The sequence below is a fragment of the Herpailurus yagouaroundi genome, unplaced genomic scaffold (assembly GCF_014898765.1).
Source record: "Herpailurus yagouaroundi ecotype Mexico unplaced genomic scaffold, PumYag 29, whole genome shotgun sequence".
Taxonomy (NCBI): domain Eukaryota; kingdom Metazoa; phylum Chordata; class Mammalia; order Carnivora; family Felidae; genus Herpailurus; species Herpailurus yagouaroundi.
The window spans coordinates 36,916,638-36,941,339 of NW_024412377.1; the positions used below are offsets into that span (position 1 = coordinate 36,916,638).

The window sequence follows — 24,702 nt, forward strand, 5'->3', positions numbered from 1 at the left end:
ACTGGAATCCTGTACCTCCTACTTCCCTTTACCCATTTTGCCCATTTTCCCCACCACGCCCCACCCCTCTGGCAACCACCAGTTTGATGTCCCTATTTATGAATCTTTTTCTGTTTTTGTCTGTTTGTTTTGTAGGACAAATTTCCTAAGAAATTTACTACTCACCAGTAACAGAATCAAAGTGAACACTGAATTTAGAAATGTTAAGTTTTAAGGACGTGAATGACTTGGTAAAGAAAATTAAAACAAAAGAACATAAGCAAAGCAATAAAAAGACAGCCACCAGCTCCATGGTTGAATCAGTTTCTTCTTATTGACCTCAAAGGATATATTATGGAATATACTTACACTAGAGATGTAGACTGATCAACAAAGATTACTTTTATTTATTTATTTTCTCTTTTACTCATTTGAGCAGATTTTTGGTTTTGTGTTGTTCTTCCCTTTTTTGTTTGGCAACAGAAAGTATAAAAGATAACTGGGCACTTGCTGGATGTATGAATTGTAAAGATGAGGAAGGGGAAAATAATTACTAATGACTAGCAAAGAAATTCTAACTTGTATAATCGCCAGGGAAATGGTAAAAATAGGTTGGAGAATAGGTTTTCTTTATAGAATCTGTCCTTAGGTGATTAATGTTACAATGATGGGTGTGGGGAGTCTACTTTATTCCTCATTGTTTAAATTGTGCCTAAATACAATTGTGCGTATCACCCTCTCCTTCATCAAGACTGCTGACCAGCAGAGTGTTGAATGAGGCACTGCTAATAAAAAAGAGATGCAAATAAGAGGAACATATGTCACCCATGACAGTATAAATGCTTTAAGTAATCATAAGAAAGATAACTGAGCCATCTATAAGTCAATGGTTCTCATGCTCCTCATAACTAAGGAAACATGTTTTTATGAAACTGAATGGTCTACAATTTTACATTAAACAAAGATGTGAACTGTCTATCTGAATTTATAATCACCCACTAATAGTATATGAAAACCTAGTAAGGTTCCACTAGGGTGCTCCTGAGAGAGGAGAGAGGTGAGTATATATGACTATCTTGATTGAAGACATCCTAGCCAGAGAAGATACTCTGTGCATTCCTTTGACTGAGATCACTAGTGTCCCACACTCCTTATTGGTCACCATTAGGCTGAGGGATATTTAGTTAATATGTGGTTAGTATGTGTGCATTTCAAAGGTCAACTCATTAAGTGTTTGAAGGAAGTCAGCCCAATGTGACAATGATGTGACAAAGAATTGATTTGGGTGCAGGAAATACATACATTAAAATTACAGTTTCAGTGTTACTCCTGTTGAGGACATAGGTAGGACATACCTATCCTGCAGTGTTGTTGTAAAGGATTAAGTATGGGATCATAAAACATAAAGTCCTTGGTACAGAGTAAACACCACAAACTTTTGATCATGGACTAGTTCTGCTTTTCTTAACCGATCCTTCTTACAAGTTGTAATGCCCATGGCCTTACTACATAGTGGTCATTAGCCAGCTTACTAGGATAGATTATCATTATGTGTGAGGATGATTTCTAGGTCATGTAGTCATTTTGGACAGAGAAGAAATAAGACTTAGAATAAAAAAAGAAAACTGGAAATTCATCTGAATATATCTCAGAACTGTAGGGACCTGTAAGAACACTCCAAAATGGGGGAAAGCCTCCAAACTGAGTCCTTGATGGACCACCCAGCCCATGTGAGAAAGGAGATTATCAAAGTAAAATAATGAAAAATTCAAGGGATGAATTCACAGGAAACAAGACCCAAAAGAATGTAGAAACAGTAGCTTTGAGATGTGGGTGATGGCACCAATCCATCCTTTAATAACATACATTAAACAACTGAGTGAAGCTGTAAAACAAATTCTACTGCTTGACACACACATTCAAGTACTTGGTGAAAGCAGTTAAATAAGATTTTGTTTGTATAAAGATTACAATTTCAGTATAAATTAAAACAATTAAATCAGAGTGCCTCATTACTGTTCCTTTGAATGAAATTAGTTCAAAGGTTAAAAAGTTAAAAAGAAAATCTTGTCAGGGTGCCTGGGTGGCTCAGTCAGTTAAGCGTCTGACTTCAGCTCAGGTCATGATCTCACGGTTCATGGGTTCGAGTCCCACATCGGGCTCTGTGCTGACAGCTCAGAGCCTGAAGCCTGCTGCAGATTCTGTGTCTCCCTCTCTCTCCCCTCCCCCTCCCCCCACACTCTGTCTGTCTCTCTCTCTCTCTCTCTCTCTCTCTCTCTCTCTCTCTCAAAAATAAACATTAAAAAAAGAAAAAGAAAGAAAAAGAAAGAAAGAAAATTTGTTTCCAGACCTATGTAGTATACGGAGCAGAAAGAATATATGGAATAATTTTACATACTACATATAATCTAAGAACAAAAAGAAAAGGGGCCATCTACCACACACTAGTTTTCACAAGAAAAAGCAGAATAAAGCAACAAATACTTTAACATAATCTATGACCTAAATTTTTAAATCACAGAATAATTGCTGTCCATGTGCCTTTTTAAAAATAAAAGTAAAGTGTGTCCCTTGCATAAGTGTTCTGTCCTATTAAGTCAAACCACTTTTGTTCAGTGTCCTAAGTCTGTGGCTACCCCCCCGGGGCTCATTCGTAGACCTGGAGAGCCCACTCTAATGCAGGAAAATAACCAATATAAGAAAACTGGAAGCAACTCTAGGATCTAAGAGAATAGATTGACCATCTGTCCTGATATTAACATACCTGTATTTTAATTCTTGAGAAGACCATACTTTTCAGTGTCAAGATGTTACAGGACTACATTATGCTGAACCATAGGACATTTTGTTCTGTTTTGTTTTTCTTATGGTAGATCCAGCTTCCTCACTAGACACTGGAGTTGGTGGCTATAGAAGCCTGGACTGAAGCCCCTGGTGACCTCAATAGAAGTTCCCTTCTCCCATCCAGCCCTCCAGCTTCCCAGTCCTAAAGAGGAGGATTATCCTGTATTGGTCATGGTCCAGGGCACTGATCAGGCCCTGTTCTTCAGGGATAGAAATTTGGAAGTATAAATACCATAGCCTCATGCTCAGCATGTTTTTTTCCGGCTCAGGAGTCTATATACTCATGTCTTGGTAGTAAAGACCAAATGGACCTTGGGCTGAGAAGGAATATATGGCTCTGCTTTAGTTGAAGGTCAGTACAATCTAATTGAGAAAAGAGAAGCCTTCCACGTGGCATAGGCTTCCAAGAATTTCAGCAAGGTTTGTGGCCAAGACTGGCCAATAACAAACTGTTACTTTGCTTGACCATCCCTTTTTTGTGTATATTTTATTTGAGATTTTGCTGTGAGAAGGAATGACTGGACCAAGTGAGAATGAAGTTATTTGTGGGCCTTCTGACAAAACACGATCTATCAATTCAAGATCACTTCCTAATCATACTTCATCCCAGTATGTCCAACACCTGGTGTGGCTTTATTCTTAAATGAAGTATGAGAACACAGAAGCTCTTGGAAAGATCAACCCTACTTCAGGTGAGGCCTCAACTAAAGACTTATAAATGAAGCAGAGATTTGAGCTTGGCTAAAATAAGGATTCTTTTCGGAAGCCACGAGGCTCCTTCCAAATCTCAGATGAAGCAGAGCCACACTTCTTGAGTTCCACATGAAAAGGTACAACATGTATATATCTGGCACTGCTTTTCAGTAGTGCAGCTCTGTTATAGTTACTTCTAGAGCTAGGCTAGGCTCGCCTCAAAACAGACACTGCTTTGAAGGCAGACTTTGAAACCAGTTGTGTGGGCCACTAGTCAAGGGCACAGTTTCTGCTTTCCTTGTTTGTTGATCTCCTATCCCAGATACCTTTCCTGGTTCTCAACCTCAGCATGATTCTTTCTGGAAATTCATTAGGACATGCTTTATTGGGAAAATCCGTGTTTAAATAAGGTCAAAATATTGAAATCTACCTGTAAGCTACGAATCAAAAGTGGAAGAAAGGCAACATTTGGGGAAAGAAACATGGCAGAAAAACACTGTTTTTCAGTAGGCCTCTAAGAGGCACAGGGTTGGAAAGCATGACTGGTAGCTGAAAGGGGATTTTCAAGAAAATCTGGGATATTTCATGAGGTTTTGGTGAGGAACATACAGCTCTGCTGCTAAATCATTCCAGTGAAATGCTAAGATCAGGGTACAGACAGCAGACAACTAACTGTGCAGTGACTTAGTGATGCTACAGGGAAACAAAAGCAAAAGGCTATTTTCTTTTCATCTCCTCTGTTTTCTTGACTATCCCCTAGACTCATGACCAAGAGGACATGAACCACTGCTCTGCTATGCTTTATATGGTTGATAACAGCAGTATGGATCTAAATAATAAAATGCACTATGGTCAGGAAACATGAATTTGTTTGAACTTCTCCAGAGGTCACAGTTGGTTGTGGGCTGCTACTTATGTTTGGAAATATCTATGCAAAGGACAGTGATACAGTAGTCGAATGTGTTCTGTTGACCTTCTGAAACTTTGTATATAGCAGGACAGGTGAGAGTCTTGGGAATGGAAGAATCCCAAGTTTGAAGATGGCAAAATTGCTAATTCAAACTCATGTCTAATAAGATGCAGTCTGGGATGTACCTGGTGACAGTAAAAGCCCAATGGAGTTGTAAGGTGAGAGATTTATATTTGCATATTCATGGACTAGAAAAAAAAATCAGCTTGTGTCATTTTGGGCTCAAAGACATTAAGATATTATCAAATTAGGAAAAATATCCTTTCCCATAGTTGAAGATAGCTAACTAGACTTCAACACCAGGGTTTGAAGCTGAAGTTCCAACTGACTCTATTATGCTACTCTTCCATACTTTGACTCCTTGGAAACTTCCTAGTAAAGGCAGATGGCCACTCCAAGACAGGTTTTGCAGTATTTGGTACTGTTAAAATCTCACCATGACTTCTAAAAAGTTCTATGTGCTATTACTTGTCCTTTACCAACCAAATTTCTGCATCTTTCTACTATGAGATTTTAACATTAATGAATATCGTAGAAGTTTTCAGCAACTATGTCGGAATACTTGACCCACTGCCGAGGAACACCATAGACCAGCATTCATTCATCTTTCTTGAGGGAAAAGTAATCACTGACATATTAGCACTTGCAAGCTTCCAGGATGACTTTGCTCTCTCGCCTGTACCGGCATCAACAGCCAAACACACAGTTTGCTTTATACTAATCAATGATGTTGAAGCCTTTTTACAGTCTTGTGGTAATAAACCAACCCGCTCCCATAAAGGCCAAAGCAGGGATTTTGCGGATGAACTGTTCTGAGGACTCAGGCACATACCCTATAGTTGACTCATATAGTCAAGAGCAGAATGCGTTTTTTGGCTGGATTTAAAACAGAGGATAAAAAAGCCTTTTCAACCACACTCAGCTGTAGCATTGCTAAGGAAAAACAACCCTTATTCTTAGGAAGAACCACAAACAAGCCATGTGGAGACATAATATAGTAGGATAATTTATAAAAATATGTATCTTATATATCTAACTACATAATAACTAATATGAATGAATTATTCTGCAGATGCCTTGAAATTGTAATCAAATATAATTTCTCCTCCAAGCAATATTCAATCTAGATGAATTAAAGGAAATTATTATTTTACCAAAGAAGATCTGGAAAGCCCGAACTTATTAAATTTCTAAATAACTTCAGGATACAGTAGATACTTAAAAGTTACATTAATGATAAGTGGGCATTAAAGACTAATAAACTGAACTAAACTACTTTAAGAATACTATAAAAAGAAAAAAAATAGTAAATATTCAGTGGCTCTATGCATTCCTCAAGCATTTGATTTCAAACCTAGGCCTTGTGTTGGTGCTCCGGAGACCAGCCAGAATTAGCCTAGATATCACAAAATAGATATGGAATCCAGAGGCCTTCTCCAAGAACACTCAGCATTAAGTGTATTGGCACATTGAAAAGTAAAATGCTTCTGTTCATCTTCACATTAGAGGCAGGAGAAATCACTACTAAATAATAATTTAAGTAATTTATTATAAGAGAGCTGATAGGAAAAAGCATGATATATTCAATATTTAAATTCTGAACAGGCATTACTAGTACATATTTTTATTTATTTTATTTTATTTTTTAATAAATATTTTATTTTATTATTTATTTTTGAGAGAGAGAGAAAGAGACAGAGTGAGAGAGGGGGAGAGACAGAGAGAGAGGGAGACACAGAATCTGAAGCAGGTTCCAGGCTCTGAGCACAAAGCCTGATGCGGGGATCAAACTCACAAACCATGAGATCACGACCTGAGCTGAAGTCGGACGCTTAACCAACTGAGCCACCCAGGTGCCCCACTAGTACATATTTTTAGAAAAAAGTACTATTTAGGAGGGGGGGAAAGCAATTTTTAAAATTGAATCTCCTGGAATCATTTTAAGCCTGAAGATTTGATGAGTATTTCCTCAAAACTATAGGATTTCTTTACACATTGAAGGGAGACTCAATAAAATGTTTACTAGGATTGTGTGTATGCATATGTGTTTAATATTCTTTTAGCTCATTAGGAAGGAAGGAAGGGAAGAGGGGACTGGGTGAGGGGGAAGAGGAAGGAGAGACAAAGACAAGGGAAGGAAGGGAATAAGAGAAGGAAATGTATAGTGTATCTATCCTTTACTAAATTAAATTAAGCAAACAGAGGAAAAGAGGTTAAGAGAGAATGTCCATGATCAAATAATCAAAGGATGGTAATAGTTTCTGCCTTTGCAGAGACCAAATTGCATGAACACAAGGATTTATTACATTTACCGAGTAGGAACATTTACAAAACCACATGAAGGAAACAAATCTGTGAGTATAGAGGGAATATAGGGAGGGATGTAGGAGCAAACCATCTTAAATCAAGACAATACTGAAGAAGGCCATTCTGCTATTGATGGGGCTTTGGAGATGGTATCCATATTTTGTCAGAGCAGCTAGCCAGACTTCAAAATTTTCAGGAAAAGTAGAGAACAATTTCTCATGTACCCTGGGAAATTAATGTAAAGCAAAGCCCAAAATAGTGAATATGGCAACAGACCACATTTCCCAAATACTAGCATGGACATTGTGGTTCACGAATCCATCACAAAATAGGGGTTTTTCATGAAGATAATTATCCAACTCAAAGATCAGTCTTTATTATGAGATTGAGAGCTTTAAGGTTTTGGTTTAATGATAGTAAAAGTAAAATACTCTGATTTACCTTTGTTTGTACCACAGGAGAGTACTATGGATTGTATTCTGGAGTGTGTCCTTATTTGAGGAGACCAAAAACAGGCAACCCTTTGTGTATCTCCATATTATTTTTAAATGTTATGGATCCCTGAAACCCCTAAGTCCTGGAGCCACTGATAGATACATAACACCAGATCGCATTCTCACAGTCCAGGGGTGCAATAACAGATACTAGAGGGATAGTATAAAAGCTCTGAGTTTAGCGGGCTAAGCAAATGAAAAAAATAAATGAACTCAAGAGACTGTTATGACTTGCAAATAACCTGGCACTCCAATCTTTCAAACTAAAATTTGTGCTTTAATCTAGGGGAGGGGGGCTGGATGGCAAGTCGATTGGGAAACACAAAGTCTACCACTGGGAAGACTGGGAAGCTCCATTTTTAAGGTCACAACTTAGGATTCAGTGAAAAGCATATGATTTTCTCTCAGCTCATTATGTTTAGTGCTTTAATGACAAGTTAAATATTTGGATATTTAGAATTTTAAAAATTTAATGCTGAAATTATCACTCTATAAATTATTAGTACTGACCTTTGAAGTTAAATGTACCTCTTTGTTCCTTTTCTCCTCCAAAGAAACAAGAATAGCTTCCCATTTGTTTGCTATTAATGATGGTAAACCTAAAGAGAATTTATTAATACAGACTTAGTTCTCAAAACACTTCTTGATCAAACTGAAAAAGACTTAGCATTCAGTCAAAATTCTAAAATAGAAACAGTCCCGTAAATATGCAAAATAGAACATTAGCATAACTTTCAAGAGAGAGCAAAGGAAAGAATGCCCAGTCAGCAAAAATGTTAAGAAGCTAACAAATTTCATCTAGCCATGCAGTTCAAAATGTTATATACTTACATGTACTGGGCATACAGGATGCATCCTGTTGCATTGGTGAGATAATTCTCAAGTAGTTCATCACCTTTTTTCCAAGTCACATTTACTGAATTCACACCCCTAGATATTGTGATTTGGCATGTGAGTTCTATATTAGAAGGTCTTTCTAAAGTGATATTTTTTTCCACCGGTACATTGGAATGTTCTATTAGCCACAAAAGAAAACCAAGAAAAAAAAAGATGTAAAGTTACACTTAGGGGAGACCCAATATATATATATATACAGCAGTTTTAAGTAATCAATAACAATGCTCTATCAACCTTTTTTTTAATGTTTACTTAGTTTTGAGAGAGAGGGAGGGAGAGAGACAGAGCATGAGTGGGGGAGGAGCAGAAAAAGAGGGAGACACAGAATCTGAAGCAGGCTCCAGGTTCTGAACTGTCAGCACAGAGCCCGATGTGGGGCTCAAACCCATGAACCATGAGACCATGAAATGAGCCAAAGTCAGACGCAGACCGACTGAGCCACCCGGGTGCCTCAATAGTTTCTTAATGTAACATTCCTTTGAAGAATTATTCCTCTGTCTATATAGATTAGGTTTCCTATATTAATCTTTTTCATTGTCACAGCTGAAGAAAGGGTTTGTTACATTGACAGAATAGCAAAAGCCTAAGGCTATGATGTTAATTTTAAAATCTCTAGCTGACAAGGATATAGGGAATGAGCACTGTATAAAGGAGTGCTTTATGCTGATAGCACAGAAACAGTCCAACTGCAAAAACAAAGGAAACCTAAGGGAGAGAATGAAGTAACTGTTGGGACTCCTTTCAGGAATCATGTTCTTTGTAGTTCTGACAAGAATATATCGGTATCCAGCAAATGAATGAAGAAACTCTAGAAATCTGACACGATGATGTCGCAGATCTGGGCATTTTGCATGAATTGCTGCAACCCTCCCCAACACACAATTGTGTGTCCCTTGGGGAGGAACACCCCACTACCTAAGCTGTACTTTTGTCCCAAAATATAAAATAAAATAAAGGGGGAGAGGGTCCTGAAACGAAGTCTCTAGATCCATCTACCAATTTACAGGAAATACAGAGGATGGGAAAAACATGTTAAACTGCACCCCGTGAAAGTGATCAACAAAATCTGGAGTGTGAGAAAACTCTACAAGACAAATGATCTGGTTTTGTCAACTGATAAATTAGAAAAGGGAAAGAAACGAACCTAAAAATAAAAAGATACTTTAAAAACACGCCTTTAGAAAAGGAACTAAGACCAACCTGTAATATTTAGGGATGTACACCTGCGTAATAAAACAATTTTAAAAACCAAGGCTGTGACTGTATAAAAATCAGAGTAGTGCTGGTTACTCTTAAAGGGAAGTAAAGGGTTGTGTTTGTGGGAGGGCACTGCCTTATATAAACATGTTTCTCAATCTCATGCTCAGTAGCGTGGTATCACTAAAAGCAGAAGGCAGAGCCAAAAATGTGGAAAAGAAAAAAGAGAACCTAAGTAGCATAACATCACTTTTAATTCCACTTAAAACTTTTCAGAAATGCTTCCTTAAGCAATGACCAGGTGCAAAGGTAGCACAGGTAGTGTGAGGTGCTTGGTGAGCACAAGCTTGAAATAACTGCTCTCGGAATTACAAGAGTGCTGAGTAAAAAACAAAAACAAAAACACCTAGGTATAAACAGATCTTAACAACATTCAGTTATACAGGGAAAAAAACTGAGTCAGACAAACTGAAGGAATTTACACGTTTTGGCTCATTTTCTGAGTACACCAAAAATAAGACTAGGTACTAGTAAGCATGAGACAATGTTTTAAGATTTTTTATATTCGGTCCTAAGCTTCTGTCTTCTGTTCCTCATTCGCCTTTAGCTCTGGGGTACCCTTAAAAGTTAGTCCTGTCTCTGTCAAATGAAGAAATTTACTTCACTGGTCAATTTCATAAAGGAGTTCTCTACAGTCTCTGCCTTCACCCAATATAGCATATTCTGGTATCTTATTACCACATTACAAAAAGTGCTTTACCATAGGTTAAAAATGGTGTTGTTTAACCTGACTACCTCTTTTCACAGCTCATGTTTTATTTAATGTCTCCCAAGTATCAGCCATTGCCAGGGACTACATATGCCTTGAAATTCTCTTTCCCTTGCTTCTATTTCAGGATTTTAATACTTTGCTGGCCACACAAACTCCTCCAACTACCCATAAATGTGGTATCCCTTGGGACTTTGCTCTCTGGCCCCTTTCCTTTTCAATTTGACACTCCCATGTTGGATTCAACTATTATCTCTAATATCCTTTATTCACAAAACTCTTAGCTCCATTCCAGACTTGCTTCTGGATCCCCATGTCCATAACTCTGGGTGTCTACTGAGCATCTAAACCTAGATATCCCGCAGGTGCTTCAAACTCAATATATCCAAGGGAGATGCATTAGCCTTCTCTTCCCCTGACCCACAACACTGAATCACATATGGGAGAGTTCAGTGGATTCCACCTCTGAAATGCAAATATATTTGCCCAGTTGTCTCCAGCCACTTTTAATTTATGCCTTTGAGGTGATTCAGGACACACTCCCCTCAAAATATGTCACCTTGGTATCCTGGATTTTTAAAAACATTTTAAAATGTATTTTATTTACTCTGAGAGAGAGAGAGACAGAGAGAGGTGGAAATCAAAAGATGGAATCAATTTCCACCAAAAGAGATGGAAATTGGCAACATGCAACAACATGGATGGACCCCAAGGACACCAACCACAAGTGAACTAAGCCAGCCATGGAAGGACAAATACTGAATGACTGCACCCATCTGGAGGGGTCTGCATTTCTTCAGCATTTGCTCATAGCAGTTATGGTCTTTGCTGGTTCTTCGGGGATCCTTAGAAAGCTCAGCTAGTTTGCTTTATCTCCTTGCTGCTGTGTGACAGGAAATCTTAACTTACAGAGAAGGAAGGGGCCACAGGAGGTCAAAATGTCCAAGGCGCGTCTACTGAAAATTCTTTCACATTCTGCAAAACTGCTCACTTGTTGCTTCAGGGACAAAGTCTTTGGAGATTTCTGTGAGTCTTTTCCCCAGGGCTAAGCTGAGTGTCAGTCATTACTGCTGGCCTCTGCTCAGCAGACTTTATGCTGGCAAGGCACCCCTGCTCAGAATGAGGAGTCCCAGGCCTTGGAGCTGCAGGCCATCGAGCTGCCAGAGGCCTGAGAGGCCGGAGCACCCAGAGAAGGCTATTTTGACCCTTGCATTATTTCCCTGGCACCTCGTGGGGCTGACAACAGACTATCTTTCTTGTGGGAGGACTCGCGAGAAGACATGGCAGCACTATCACTCCTAGCAGGAGGCCTTTACATTCCAGAAGGTGACTCTGGGACACCACGGTCTTTTCAGTGATGTGGCTCATTGGAGCCTTCCAACATTAGGAAGTTAGAATATGAATTTTCACCCCCATTTCACAAGGCAGCAGCCCAGTGTCAGGTTCCTTGCCTGACGTTGCTGACAGGGCAATACAAAGTATCTTCATGTTGGACACCTCAGTTTCCTCAATTGTAAAATGGCACAATACATATTTCCTGAGACCGCAGAAAGAATTAAATGAGCTATCATGGGGTAAATGTTAGTAATATATTAATTGCTGAATAATTGCCCCACTTAAGTTCCTCTCACCATTTATCTCACTGGGGAATATAACAAAAGCTATGTGTTACCTAAAGTTATCTATTTTTCACATCATTCCATCTTTATAGCAGTTCTATGACATAAGTACCATTTTTATCATTCCTACTTCATAGATGAGGAAGCTGAGGCAAAGGAAGGTTACCCATCTTTCTCTAGATCACATATCAAGACAACGACAGATGTTAATACAAAATTAGGTGTGGCCGGGTTTGGATTCTTACAACCAATGATGTGTACCGACTCTCAAAGATACGAAATTCTTATGATAATGGAATGCGCTTCCTCATCACTTTCAAACTATTAAACTGCGATCTTAAATGAAAGAAAATATGAATAAAAGATGAAATAAACTTATAATGCAGCAACATAGCAATGTGATGACAGATGGTGTGATCAACATACTTTAAACATTCACACTTTCAACTGAATGCGTGTAGCCTTTCTCTGTGTCAGGCCAGTTTCTCAGCCTTCCTTGTCACCTCCCTGCTTCTTGTAATACTTCGCAGAAGCTTCTGCAGCTTGCTTTCCTATCAGAAGATCAAAAATATGTAAAAAGTTTTGCCTCTATTTTGTAGTTAGCCAACAAACTAATATGTCCATTGAACTCAATGGACAATGTTTCAACTTCCCCAAAACCACAACTGCAATGTATTTCTGCTATTTTGGAGTGTTGCAAAAACATCCATGAAATCAACATTTCTAAGACTATACCCAATTGCTCAATTTCTGAACTATATTTTTAAAAGGCTGTTCTTAAAGTCAAATGGTAATTTACATCTGTCTCTTATTTTCCTAATTCTCTTTTATTTTCATAATTAAAAGTTTTTAAGTATATGGACATTTAAGCAATTTGAAATCTTCAGAGAAATGACAACAGTAGGACCTTAATGGGTCTATTTAGGAATCATATCACTCAAAATAAAAGTCTACTTTGTTCTTCTATAGAAAAAAAAGTGAAAAAGGCAAATTGAAATTTCTTGCATAAGACAGTGTTTCCAAACATGCTTTAAAAGCAGTAACTTTTATTTGCAAGAGTTAAATGTACCACAACATAAAAAAAACTGGTAAAATGGGACAATTCTGACTGGGGCAGAGATAGGAAATATAGGGCTCTTCTTTATTTTACTGTAGATGTCAATGAGGTCCCATGTTACATCCTAAAATATAGATGGAACATTTAGAATCCTGACAGAAATTGTCAGAAGGCCACTCTAACATGAGGCCAACATCTGTACACAAAACGGATTCCTATTTTTAACATTTTGTAGCTCCATTTATATGATGCTTCTTACTGTATGGAGTTTAACTGACTTTATGAAACAATTCCTCTGAATAAGAATAAAATATGGTATCTTAAACTTCATATTCAAAATTTGTACAGTAACACAAGAAAATTGCTCCTTGCTTCTTGTAATTTTCAGCTCTTCCCAAATTAAATTTCATATTGAAGTAAAGAATCATGATCATTTTTTTTCTCTGCATCTGTTATTTAGATGCCATCTGATCAGCACAATACTGATGTGATAGAGTCTAAAATACACATGGTTTGTCAGTAAGATACTACCTCACACTAGTCAGAGTGGCTAACATTAGCAACTCTGGCAACAACAGATGTTGCCGAGGATGCAGAGAAAGAGGATCTCTTTTGCACTGCTGGTGGGAATGCAAGCTGGTGCAGCCACTCTGGAAAACAGTACGGAGGTTCCTCAAAAAATTAAATATGGAACTACCCTACGACCCAGCAATTGCACTACTAGGCATTTATCCATGGGATACAGGTGTGCTGTTTCGAAGGGACACATGCACCCCCAAGTTTATAGCAGCACTATCAACAATAGCCAAAGTATGGAAAGAGCCCAAATGTCCATCGATGGATGAATGGATAAAGAAGATGTGATACACACACACACACACACACACACACACACACACACACACACAATGGAGTATTACTTGGCAATCAAAAACAATGAAATCTTGCCATTTGTAACTACGTGGATGGAATTAGAGGATATTATGCTAAGTGAAATTAGTCAGAGAAAGACAAATATCATATGACTTCATTCATATGTGGAATTTAAGATACAAAACAGGTGAACATAAAGGAAGGAAAGCAAAAATAATATACAAACAGGGAGGGGGACAAAATATAAGAGAATCTTAAATACAGAGGACAAACTGAGGGTTGCTGGAGGGGCTGTTGGTGGGGGGATGGGCTAAATGGTAAGGGGCATTAAGGAAGACACTTGGGATGAGCATTGGGTGTTATAGATAGGGGATGAATCACTGGAATCTACTCCTGAAAACATTATTGCACTATATGCTAACTTGGATGTAAATTAAAAAATAAAATTAAATAAATAAATAAATAAATAATAAAATATATGTGGCTCCTGAATTCCATAACCTTAGAACAGAAACTCACCAACACGCACAAGAAACCTAAATGGGTTTAAGCCTAACCTGAGTATAAAATGTATATTTAAAAAGTATATAATAAGGGGCACCTGGGTGGCTTAGTCGGTTGGGTATGTGACTTTGGCTCAGGTCATAATCTCACAGCTTGTGGGTTCGAGCCCCACGTCGGGCTTTGTGCTGACAGCTCAGAGCCTGGAGCCTGCTTCAGATTCTGTGCCTCCCTCTCCCTCTGCCCCTCCCCTGCTCGTGCTCTGTCTCGGCCTCTCAAAAAATAAATAAATGTTAAAAAAATTTTTTTTAATGTATGTAAGAAAAGTATGTATGTGTATGTATACGTGTGTCTATACACACACACACACACACACACACACACACACACACACACACACACAAAGTCTCCAAGTCTTCCCTTTGGAATCCCTCAAGCTCTAGGAACGATGTGACTGGTGTTATATAAGCACAGCTTAGTCTCAAAAGTTTTGGAATTTTATGCAGGCAGCATCAAAAGTCAGGGAAATACTAGAAAATGTAGATGGCTTCTACACAAATGAAGCCGGGTTTACCAACCATAATTCAAAGATTCAGCAATATGATGGAAAATGTTATAAAATTAGCCAAGAAAAGATGTTAGTTAAACTTCATTAAACGAAGTTCCTGCTGGTCACTTAGTACCAGGTATAACGGTTATTTCTCTACTTTCTAAACTGACTTGAAATCATTTCAAATAACCATTTAAAAGGGACATGGTTCCATTTGAATTTTAGAAAGGCACATTTCTTCTTGTTTTCAACAATGTAGCCTTTAATTTGAGGGTATAGCATTGAGTAATAATCCATCAACTAAATACCTTTTTATACAACATAAGGAATAGGAGGTACTGTAATAACTGTTCATATCAGTTAGAGAGAAAATACAATAGTTAAACTGTTTTAGTAATAAAACAGGTTACTATTATTTCCAGATAACTAACACAAAATTAATCCAACACTGTAGTAGTAGATTATCATATTTTTGATAACCAGAATCTGAATACCATTCCCATATGTGTAAGTTTTAACGAGAGGCAAAGCCCCCTCAGTCACTATGTAAGCCGAAAAACCAGATATTTCTTCTACCTCTCTGAGGGTAAGGGCATGGCCACTTGACAAATCATATTCTCCCATCCAGGACTTTAAAATTAGAGAGAATGACTAAAGGCCCTACACAGAATTGAGAAATTAATCACACAGCAATGGCAAACGTCTAGCAATGATAGGGTATGTGTTCATATAGTCATTCATTCAAAACTTATTTACTGAACACCTACTATGTGCCTTTCATTCATCCATTCATTCACGATTGTACTAAAAATCTACTAGGTGCCTTTACTCTGAGCATTGATATCAAGAGTACAGTACTAGCAACAATATCTTAACCAGATGATTTCAGGGTTTCTTGCTGTCTGCCCTCCTTAGGTCTTTGGCATATTCTAGACTTTGGTTTCCATCCGAATCATAAACCTGGAGAAATAGAAGGCCTGGGGGACAAGCTTTTTGACATTGGTGTGGGCAATGATTTCATGGATATGAGCAACAAAAACAAATATAAACATGTGGAACTATAGCAAACTAATAGGTTTCTGTATAGTAGGGCTACGCAGGTGGCTCAGTTGGTTAAGCATCTGACTCTTGATTTATTTAGGCTTAGGTCATGATCTCAAGGTCATGAGATAGAGCCCCGTGTTGGGTTCCACACTGAGTGTGGAGCCTGCTCAAGACTCTCTCTCCCCCCTGCCCCTCTCCACTGCTCACTCTCAATCTCTCTCTCTAAAATAAATAAATAAATAAATAAATAAATAAATAAATAAATAAATAAATAAATTGAAATGAAATGAAATGAAATAAAATAAAATAAAATAAAATAAAATAAAATAAAAACAAGCAAAGGAGCTAATAAACATTTCTCGAAAGAAGAGATACAAACGGCCAACAGATACTTAAGAAAAGGGAACTCCTGTACACTGCGAGTGGGAATGTAAATTGGTTTAGCCAGTATGGAAAACAGTATGGAGATTCCTCAAAAAATTAAAAACAGAACTGCCATATGATCCAGCAATCCCATTTCTGGGTAAATACCTAAAGGAAATGAAATCAGGATTTCAAAGAGATATCAGCACTGCCATGCTCACTGCAGCATTGTTCACGAGAGCTAAGATGTGGAAACAAGCCAAGTGCCCATAGAAAGAAGGATGGATAAAAAGGATGGAACATTATTCAGCTGTGAGAAAGAAGGAAACTCTGCCTTTGACGATAACAGGGATGAACCTGGAGGACATTATGCTAAGTGAAATAAGCCAGACAGGAAGAGACAAATACTGTATAGTTTCACTTTTACGTGGAACCTAAAAATAGAAAGAAAAAAGTTGAACTTGTAGAAGCAGAGAGAGTAGAAGGATGGTTGCCAGGGATTGGAGGAGTGGGGGAAATGAGGAGATGCTGGTCAAAAGGTACAAAGCTGCAATTCTGCAGGGTAAGACTAGAGAGCTAATGTACAGCATAAAGACTACACTTAGTAACACCGTACTGAACACTGCAAATATGCTAAGACAGTAAATTTCAGGTGTGCCCATCATGCAAAAAAACCAACTTTGTGAGATGCTATGTTAATTCATTGACTATAGCAACATTGCACTATATATGTATAACAAATCAGTATTCCGCACGCCCTAAATACATACAATTTTTATTTTCTTATTTTTCTTTTTCCTTTTTTTTAAATTTGCATCCAAATTAGTCAGCATATAGTGCAACAAGGATTTCAGGAGTAGATTCCTTAGTGCCCCTTACCCATTTAGCCCATCCCTCCTCCCACACCCCCTACAATAACCCTGTTTGTTTTCCATATTTATGAGTCTCTTATGTTTTGTCCCACTCCCTGCTTTTATATTATTTTTGTTTCCCTTCCCATATGTTCATCTGTTTTGTCTCTTAAAGTCCTCGTATGAGTGAAGTCATATGATTTTTGTCTTTCTCTGACTAATTTCACTTAGCATAATACCCTCCAGTTCCATCCACATAGTTGCAAATGGCAAGATTTCATTTTTTTTGATTGCCAAGTAATAATCCATTGTGTATATATACCACATCTTCTTTATCCATTCATCCATCCAATGGACATTTGGGCTCTTTCCATAGTTTGGCTATTGTTAATAGTGCTGCTATAAACATGGGGGTGCATGTGTCCCTTCAAAACAGCACACCTGTATCCCTTGGATAAATATGTAGTAGTGCAATTGCTGGGTCATAGGGTATATTTCTTTAATATATTTTAAAAAGGAAAAGAATTAATTGTAATAGATATTCTACGTCGAATGAGATTTAAATCACAGGTGATGATATAATATCAGAAAATCATTCATTCCCCTCCAAATTATTCTACAGATTCAGTGAAAAATCAGTCAAAAACCAAGCAGTATTTGTTGTGGAATTTGATTCCAAAAAAATCTACATGAAAGAGTAAAAATACAGGACATTGGAAAACCTATTAAAAAGAAAAGAACAAAGATATAAAGATGTATCATAATGTTTCACAAAAGTAATATTAATGTATTCATGATGCTAGAAAACACCAGGAAATTAATGGAATAAAATTTCTGGATTGCAACTTGGAAACTATTAGTGGTCAAGAAGTCAAGATAACAGTTACCACGAGATTTGTTTTTTAATGAATTAGAAGAGAAGAGAAATTATCAGTGTAACACAACTATTAGGTGTGGGCATAGCTTAATGAACATTTTGTTTAGTGTGTGTGTGCATGTGTGTGTGCTGCGTGTGCATGGGTGGTGAATCAGGTTATAAGGTAAATTCATTTCTTACTGTGCCCAACTCATAAAATGTCCAAAACACATTGAAACAATAAAGGAACAGAATAGCACATGGGAATTTGGAATATGATTAGGGTGATGTTTCAAAGCTAAAGGAAGAAGGAGAACTATTCAATACTGAGGGTTGAGACAATGGCTATCTACACAAAAATAATTTAATAAAGTTAGTGGCCTATCACACACAGTAAATAAAAGTACATTTCAAATGGATTGAAAACTGAAAGGTGAAAAACTCCTATGAAAATACTTCTATAAAAATGATAGGAGAAAACAAAAACAGTGAAACTTCCTCACAATAAAAAACACCATGCAAATGTTTAAAGACAACTGGGAGACAGTATTTGTAATTTCAGTAAAAAGTACAAATCAGTACTTAAAATTTATAGCTGTCTTCCAGACATCAATTTAAAAATATATAAGCCCAATAGATAAATGGATACAGGATGTTAACGAACACACATATACATATATATAAATAAGTATGTCCAACTCCAAAATGCAAATTAAAACAAAAGTGATACAGCTTTTAGCGCTCATGCTGCCAAAAACCAAAGAGTTTAATAGTATCAAGAGCTGGTTAGGATCGAGGGAGAATTATAGTCAAATATGGGACTAAGGGAGAGGTAAACTGTCACTTTAGAGGGCAAATTGCAAGTCTGTATTAAAATTAAAATGCACATAATTTCTGATTCAGCAATTCTACTATGTGGTATTATCCCTAGAGGAGCACATGCAGTCATGCCCAGAGAGAGAGATGTAGAAAGAAGTGTTCATTATTGAACGGTTTACAATAGAATGAAAGTTCAACAAACTGGGGTACATTGAGAGGAAAATGTCTAAGAAGGCTGGTATATTTATACTGTGTGCACAAGTAAAAGAAACACGCTATGCCCATGTAATATGGCTAGATCTTCAAGAATTAATACTGAATGATAACAGAAAGCAATATGCAGAACAATACATTTGGGTTTAAAACACTAATTTTAAAGAATACAAAACAATGCACACAGTACTCTATAGTTTCTATGAATACAAACACACACACACACACACACACACACACACACACACACACATTGAACAGAGGTTACTCCTGGAGAGGAGAGACTTGAGACAGAAGCAGGGGTTGTGCAAAAGGGCTTTGACTTCCTCTGACAAGTTGTTTTCAACACCAGAAATTCTATTTGGCTATTTTTCAAACATGCTTTGTTTTTTTTTTTTTTTTTTGATAGCGTAATATTTTCTCATGTTTTAATATTTCTTCTTCTATACCTCTACCTACTATTTCTATGATATAACAACTCTAGACAATCTAATCCTGCTGTTCCTCAGTTGACTCTCAGTCTTGGGGACTACTCCACTGTATTTTGTATTTCTGACTTGTAAGTCCTCAGTAGAGATTCCACAGCCAGAGCAGGTGATGTGTCCTTCCATAAAGTTTTTTCATTTGCTTCTCTGCAGAATTAATACCTGCCAGGGTCATGTTTGTGTTATTTTTCAGCTTGCAGGCTCCTGTATAATCCAAGTAATGTAAATGTGCACTCTAAATCTCATTGAGGGCAGGCCCTTGACTTTGAGTACTCAGGGTCTTTGTTTTTGATGCAGAACAAGGCTAAACCAAGGCTAAAATCATGGCCTGGTGCTAACCCACTGTTCCCCACCCCTTCCCACTTCCTAGGCCAAACCTCTTTTCACTGTATTTATAGCCTTCTGGCGGTTTTCAGTTCCACCTTTCTGGAAGGATCGGCTTTCTGGGGATTTTCAGTTCGAGCTCCCCTCCTCGCTTAGATTCAAGGCCTTATTCTCAGATCTGTGGCTCTTGGAACTCAAACACCTTGTTGACAAACACAAAGAAAACCAACACATCAGTTCACAAACTTGATGCCTGGTCATCAGTTTTGGCTGGCAGATATTGTTTTTACTTTTTGTGTACTTAACTAAATACTTAAAAGAATGTTTGAGATATTTTAAATTTTCTAGATATGGTAGGAGGATTTTCAGATTCCCTAATTTACTATATTGCTGGAAATAAAAGGTTACAATATTTTTTTAATGTTTATTTATTATTGAGAGGCAGAGAGAGACAGAGCATGAGTATGGGAGGGGCAGGGACTGAGGGAGGCACAGAAGCCAAAACAGGCTCCAGGCTCTGAGCCATCAACACAGAGCCTGACGCAGGGCCTGAACCCACAAACCGGGAGACCATGACCTAAGCCAAAGTTGGACACTCAACCAACTGAGCCACCCAGGCGCCCCAAAATGTTTCAATATTTTTGAAAATCAACTCACTTTTACTTATGTAATTAAAAATTAATTTAAAGTGCTAAATACAAGGGTGCCTGGGTGGCTTAGTCAGTTAAGCATTCGACTTCAGCTCAGGTCACGATCTCTCGTTTCATGAGTTTGAGTCCCACGTCAGGCTCTGTGCTATCAGGAGCCTGCTTCTGATTCTGTGTCTTCCTCTTTCTCTGCCCCTCTCCCGCTCACACTCTGTCTCTTTCTGTCAAAAATAAATAAACATTAAAAAAAACCCTAAAATGCTAAATACATATCAGAGAAACAGAAACTACTTCTCTATATGTGCTTTATTGAAGATGTAGCTTTTGACTTAATTCTGAAAGACTGGGAAGATTTGAATGTAAGCAGCAGACAAGGGAAGAGATGGGACTATATCCTATCAGGTTCCCCGTCCCACTTATGCTAGGATGTCCCGTCCCTGCTCCTTACCACCATCATCTAACTTTTTCATTAGATTCTTCACCCAATGTTAACAACCACGTGATTATTAAATCATTTGTCTTCTCATGTTGACAGGGTGGGGCACAGTTACACAGCTGTTCTTTAGGTATAGAGCAGTGGTTCTCAACTGGGTAGATTTTGCCTCCCCAGGGGACATGTGGGTGGCACCGTGTGGAGACCTTTTCGATTGCCACGACTTGGTGAGTGCTACTCAAATCTAGTAGGTAGAGGCCAGGGATGCTACCAAACATCCTCCAGTGCCCCCCAGTAGCCCCACTGCCCCTACAACAAAGAATTATCCCGTTTAAAAGGTCAGTATTTCTGCTAATGAGAAACCATGGTGAATGAGTGCAGCTACTGCCACTTATATCACTACGGTGGCTCCCTCTTCCATATCTTTCTGTCACTCTGAATGCTAATATTCACTTCGTTTTTCTCTGTACATCAGCAGCGTCTACAGAAGGTGTGATGACTGAGAGTCTGGCCCTGAGAAACATCACACCCATTTGAACCTCCTCCTCGCAATCATTCTGTCTTCTCTGCCACAAGGCGTCTGAGCAGCCAAATGTAAGGGACTCATTATTCTTTTTCTTTTTCGACTAAAAAGTCCATTTCTTTTTCTCTCTTCCTGAATCCTTTTTCTCAATCTCACGGACCAGGTTAGAGTCTGAGAGGTCCTAACCCTGACTTCCTTCCTCTAGCTCTAGGCAACACGCCTACCTTCCTTTCCCAACCTTAACGACTCTTCTCAAATTTCACTCCATACCTTAATTTAAATATCTATTCCATTAGTGACTGCTTTGTCTGACTCCCCGTTTCACCAGGACCTTGCCAGGCCAGCTGCTAACATTTCAACATGGCAAATAAAATTTGTCATCAGGGAGAGCCTACCCCAACATTACCAGGATGGTCAAGAAAACTGCCCGCTGATGTTTTGATTTTAACTTCTTTAGTTAAACTATAACACATTGATTGAGATACCAAACACTATAATATGCAGAGGGAAAGAAAAAAGAATAAAGTAACAATAAAGAAAACACTCTAACTGCTGTAACACAAACAATGAATTTCAAACACTGACAATGGAAAAATTAGTGATGTAAAAAAAAAAAAGTCCATTATCAAAAGAGCAGTTTTAAAAGCCCAATGATATCAGAAAAGGGGAAAAAAAGGGAAAAAAAAGAAAACCTCTTATTCTTAATCAGTTATACTTTCGCAAATATATTCATTATCTCCACAAATGTAATTTCTATAACAAATGTATTTAAGAATAAGGTAATTAAATTATTTGTTTTCATTGTTTTTGAAACTTTATATATTTTCAAAAATAATGTAAGTTTCCTTAAAATAGGTATAACTAGGGGCGCCTGGGTGGCGCAGTCGGTTAAGCGTCTGACTTCAGCCAGGTCACGATCTCGCGGTCCGTGAGTTCGAGCCCCGTGTCAGGCTCTGGGCTGATGGCTCAGAGCCTGGAGCCTGTTTCCGATTCTGTGTCTTCCTCTCTCTCTGCCCCTCCCCTGTTCATGCTCTGTCTCTCTCTGTCCCAAAAATAAATAAACGTTGAAAAAAAATTTTTTTAAAAAATAGGTATAACTGTTTTAATAATACTGTTGAGGGAAATGGATAATTGGGCATTAAGAAAGACAGCATATATACTGACTAATAGCATGGCCCCCCTGCAGCACACTTCCTGGATTCAAAACCACGCTTCAACTTCTCATCTGGGACCTCGGTCAATTCACTTGATTTCGTTGTGTCTCCTTTTCCTCATCTGCAAATTGCAGATAGTAATAGTACCCACTGCACAGAGTTGTTATGAGGACTGAACTACATTATATTTACAAATATATACATTGTCTGTAGTCAATCAATCCCATGTGTCTGTTAAGTAAATAATTAGCAACATTTTAAAAACATAAAATAAGTAAATGGTCAGGCATCCATGAATCAAAGGTCATGTTTTCCATTCTTCCAGGCACAGGATCCTGTGTTTCCCCAGTCTCTAGCATCTTTGGTAAGTAAGCGTGCTAGGAGCTGGGCCAGTGTCGTCACGATGGTCCAAAATGTGCAACTAATGTATTATATTTGAATCTCTCTACAAGAAACATTTTATCTCCTAACAGAGAGATCCATTTCTAAAAGGGCCTGAGGGAAAGAGAAAATAATAAGGACAACCTAGAAATGTAAGTGCAGTTCAAGTACACAATATCACAGTATGAAAACATTCCACTCATAAAGTGGATTAAAAATCCTAGTGACAGCAATAAGAAGAAAGCCCATGGTTCCTAATGAGCTTGAACACATCTTCAGACTTAACTTCTGTATTTCAGTAAAGGCGGTCCCTAACACCAAGCATTTCGATGGGCAGGAACCATGAGAACAACCTACATGAAGACGCAACCAGCTCAAAAGTCCACTGTTTCAAAATCAACGTCAAATCTTTTCTTTTGTCGAATAAAAATGAATCCAGATTTACCTAAGGAGAGATTTTATTCAAAGAGTCTATTGCGGTAAGGAAGATGCTCCAGACTTTGGATCTGTCTGCAAGTATCTCAGAACCAAACAGAAAACACTTTCCTTTTACAGGAAGCAGGGGTGTGGGGCGGGGGGGGGGGAGGGGCAGGTCAGTGGGCACTTTTGAGGGGAAACAGAACAAACTGGTGGATGGAGGGAGCATGATCGGCTGTGCTCAGGCCTCGTGCTTGCTCAGACTTGGGGCAAACCAAAGTCCAGGGGCCTGGGAGGAAGAAAAAGCCTGACTAAAGCTTGATCAAGCCAAGGCAGATGATAACTAATAGACCACTGTGAGTGCTAGGTCTCTTCCGAATGGCAGGAATACTGGTTTTAATAGAAGAATTAGAATAAAAGAGTAGTTAGGAGTTAAACCCTCCAAACGGGTTAAGTAAGTAAATAACCAGCCCAATACCAACTGAAAAGTCCACTTTTTTCTCTCTTCCCGGACACCAACCCTTTTTTTCTCAGGGTCCTTACTGGGTAAGTGAGGGACATGATGTTGCCAACATCACCTGGCTTGTCAAAGGATTTGCAAGCTTAGGTTCTCATATGGGTCTGTCTTGAAGAAACATTTCATCTGACAAAGAAAATCAACAAGTAGAACATGCAAAAAGTAAAAAATTAGGTAACAACACAAGACACGATTACGTTTTACAATTAAGGATAATTCCAAATACTGGAATAGAGACTGAAAACAAACAGCTGTACAAAGTCATAAGAAATGGTCTCCAAAAAAAGGTCAGTGCAAACATACTGCAAAAAGGTCAGTATCAGAGGGGAGATGTGGGAAGCATACGGTTTGTATGAGAAAAAGAGAAACAGTTCTTAAGACAAAAGGACAGTTAAAGACTAGACAGGTATTGGATAAAACATGCTATTGACCCAATAAATGGGTTCACAGTATTTTAAATTCTAGTTATACTTTTAACATTGTTACTAAAACAGACAACTACTCTTACTCATTTAAAAAAATCTGAGATTACTTTTGAAATACTGGAATCCAAAACTGTGAAAATGAAAGCAGAGCTGAGTTTCAGCACAGAATACTTTACTTATTTTTCCACAGGACTGTCATCGACTCATTTAGGAGCATCTTTCATTTCCCTGCCTAAAGGTCTCCCAGGACCTCCTCAATGCAGAGATCTGAATGGACGTACCAGCAAGAATTGATGAAAACGTAAGAGCATCTGCCAATCAAAATGAACCTTCCCTTCTTCTCTGGTGTCCCTCTTCTAGAGAGGCTTCCTTAACCTTCCCACGTCTGACCAGCTGCCCCCTCCCTGCACACCAAGCACATTGCCCTCTTTGCCTTAGACTCCTACATGCTCCCTTCTAATTGGATGAGGTACTGGTGTGTTTCTCCCATCAGACCATGA

The 24,702-nt window shown here is 38.2% G+C and overlaps 1 protein-coding gene across 1 annotated transcript in view; it reads right to left on the reverse strand.

Moving 5' to 3' along the window:
- Positions 1-24,702, reverse strand: part of EMB (embigin) — a 45,967-nt gene that overhangs the window by 8,496 nt on the left and 12,769 nt on the right. The window contains exons 3-4 of the mRNA XM_040496746.1: positions 8,119-8,302; positions 7,798-7,886 (exon numbers count right to left, since the gene is read on the reverse strand). Of these exons, the coding sequence (XP_040352680.1) occupies positions 7,798-7,886; positions 8,119-8,302 (273 nt within the window). The remainder of the gene's footprint in view (positions 1-7,797; positions 7,887-8,118; positions 8,303-24,702) is intronic.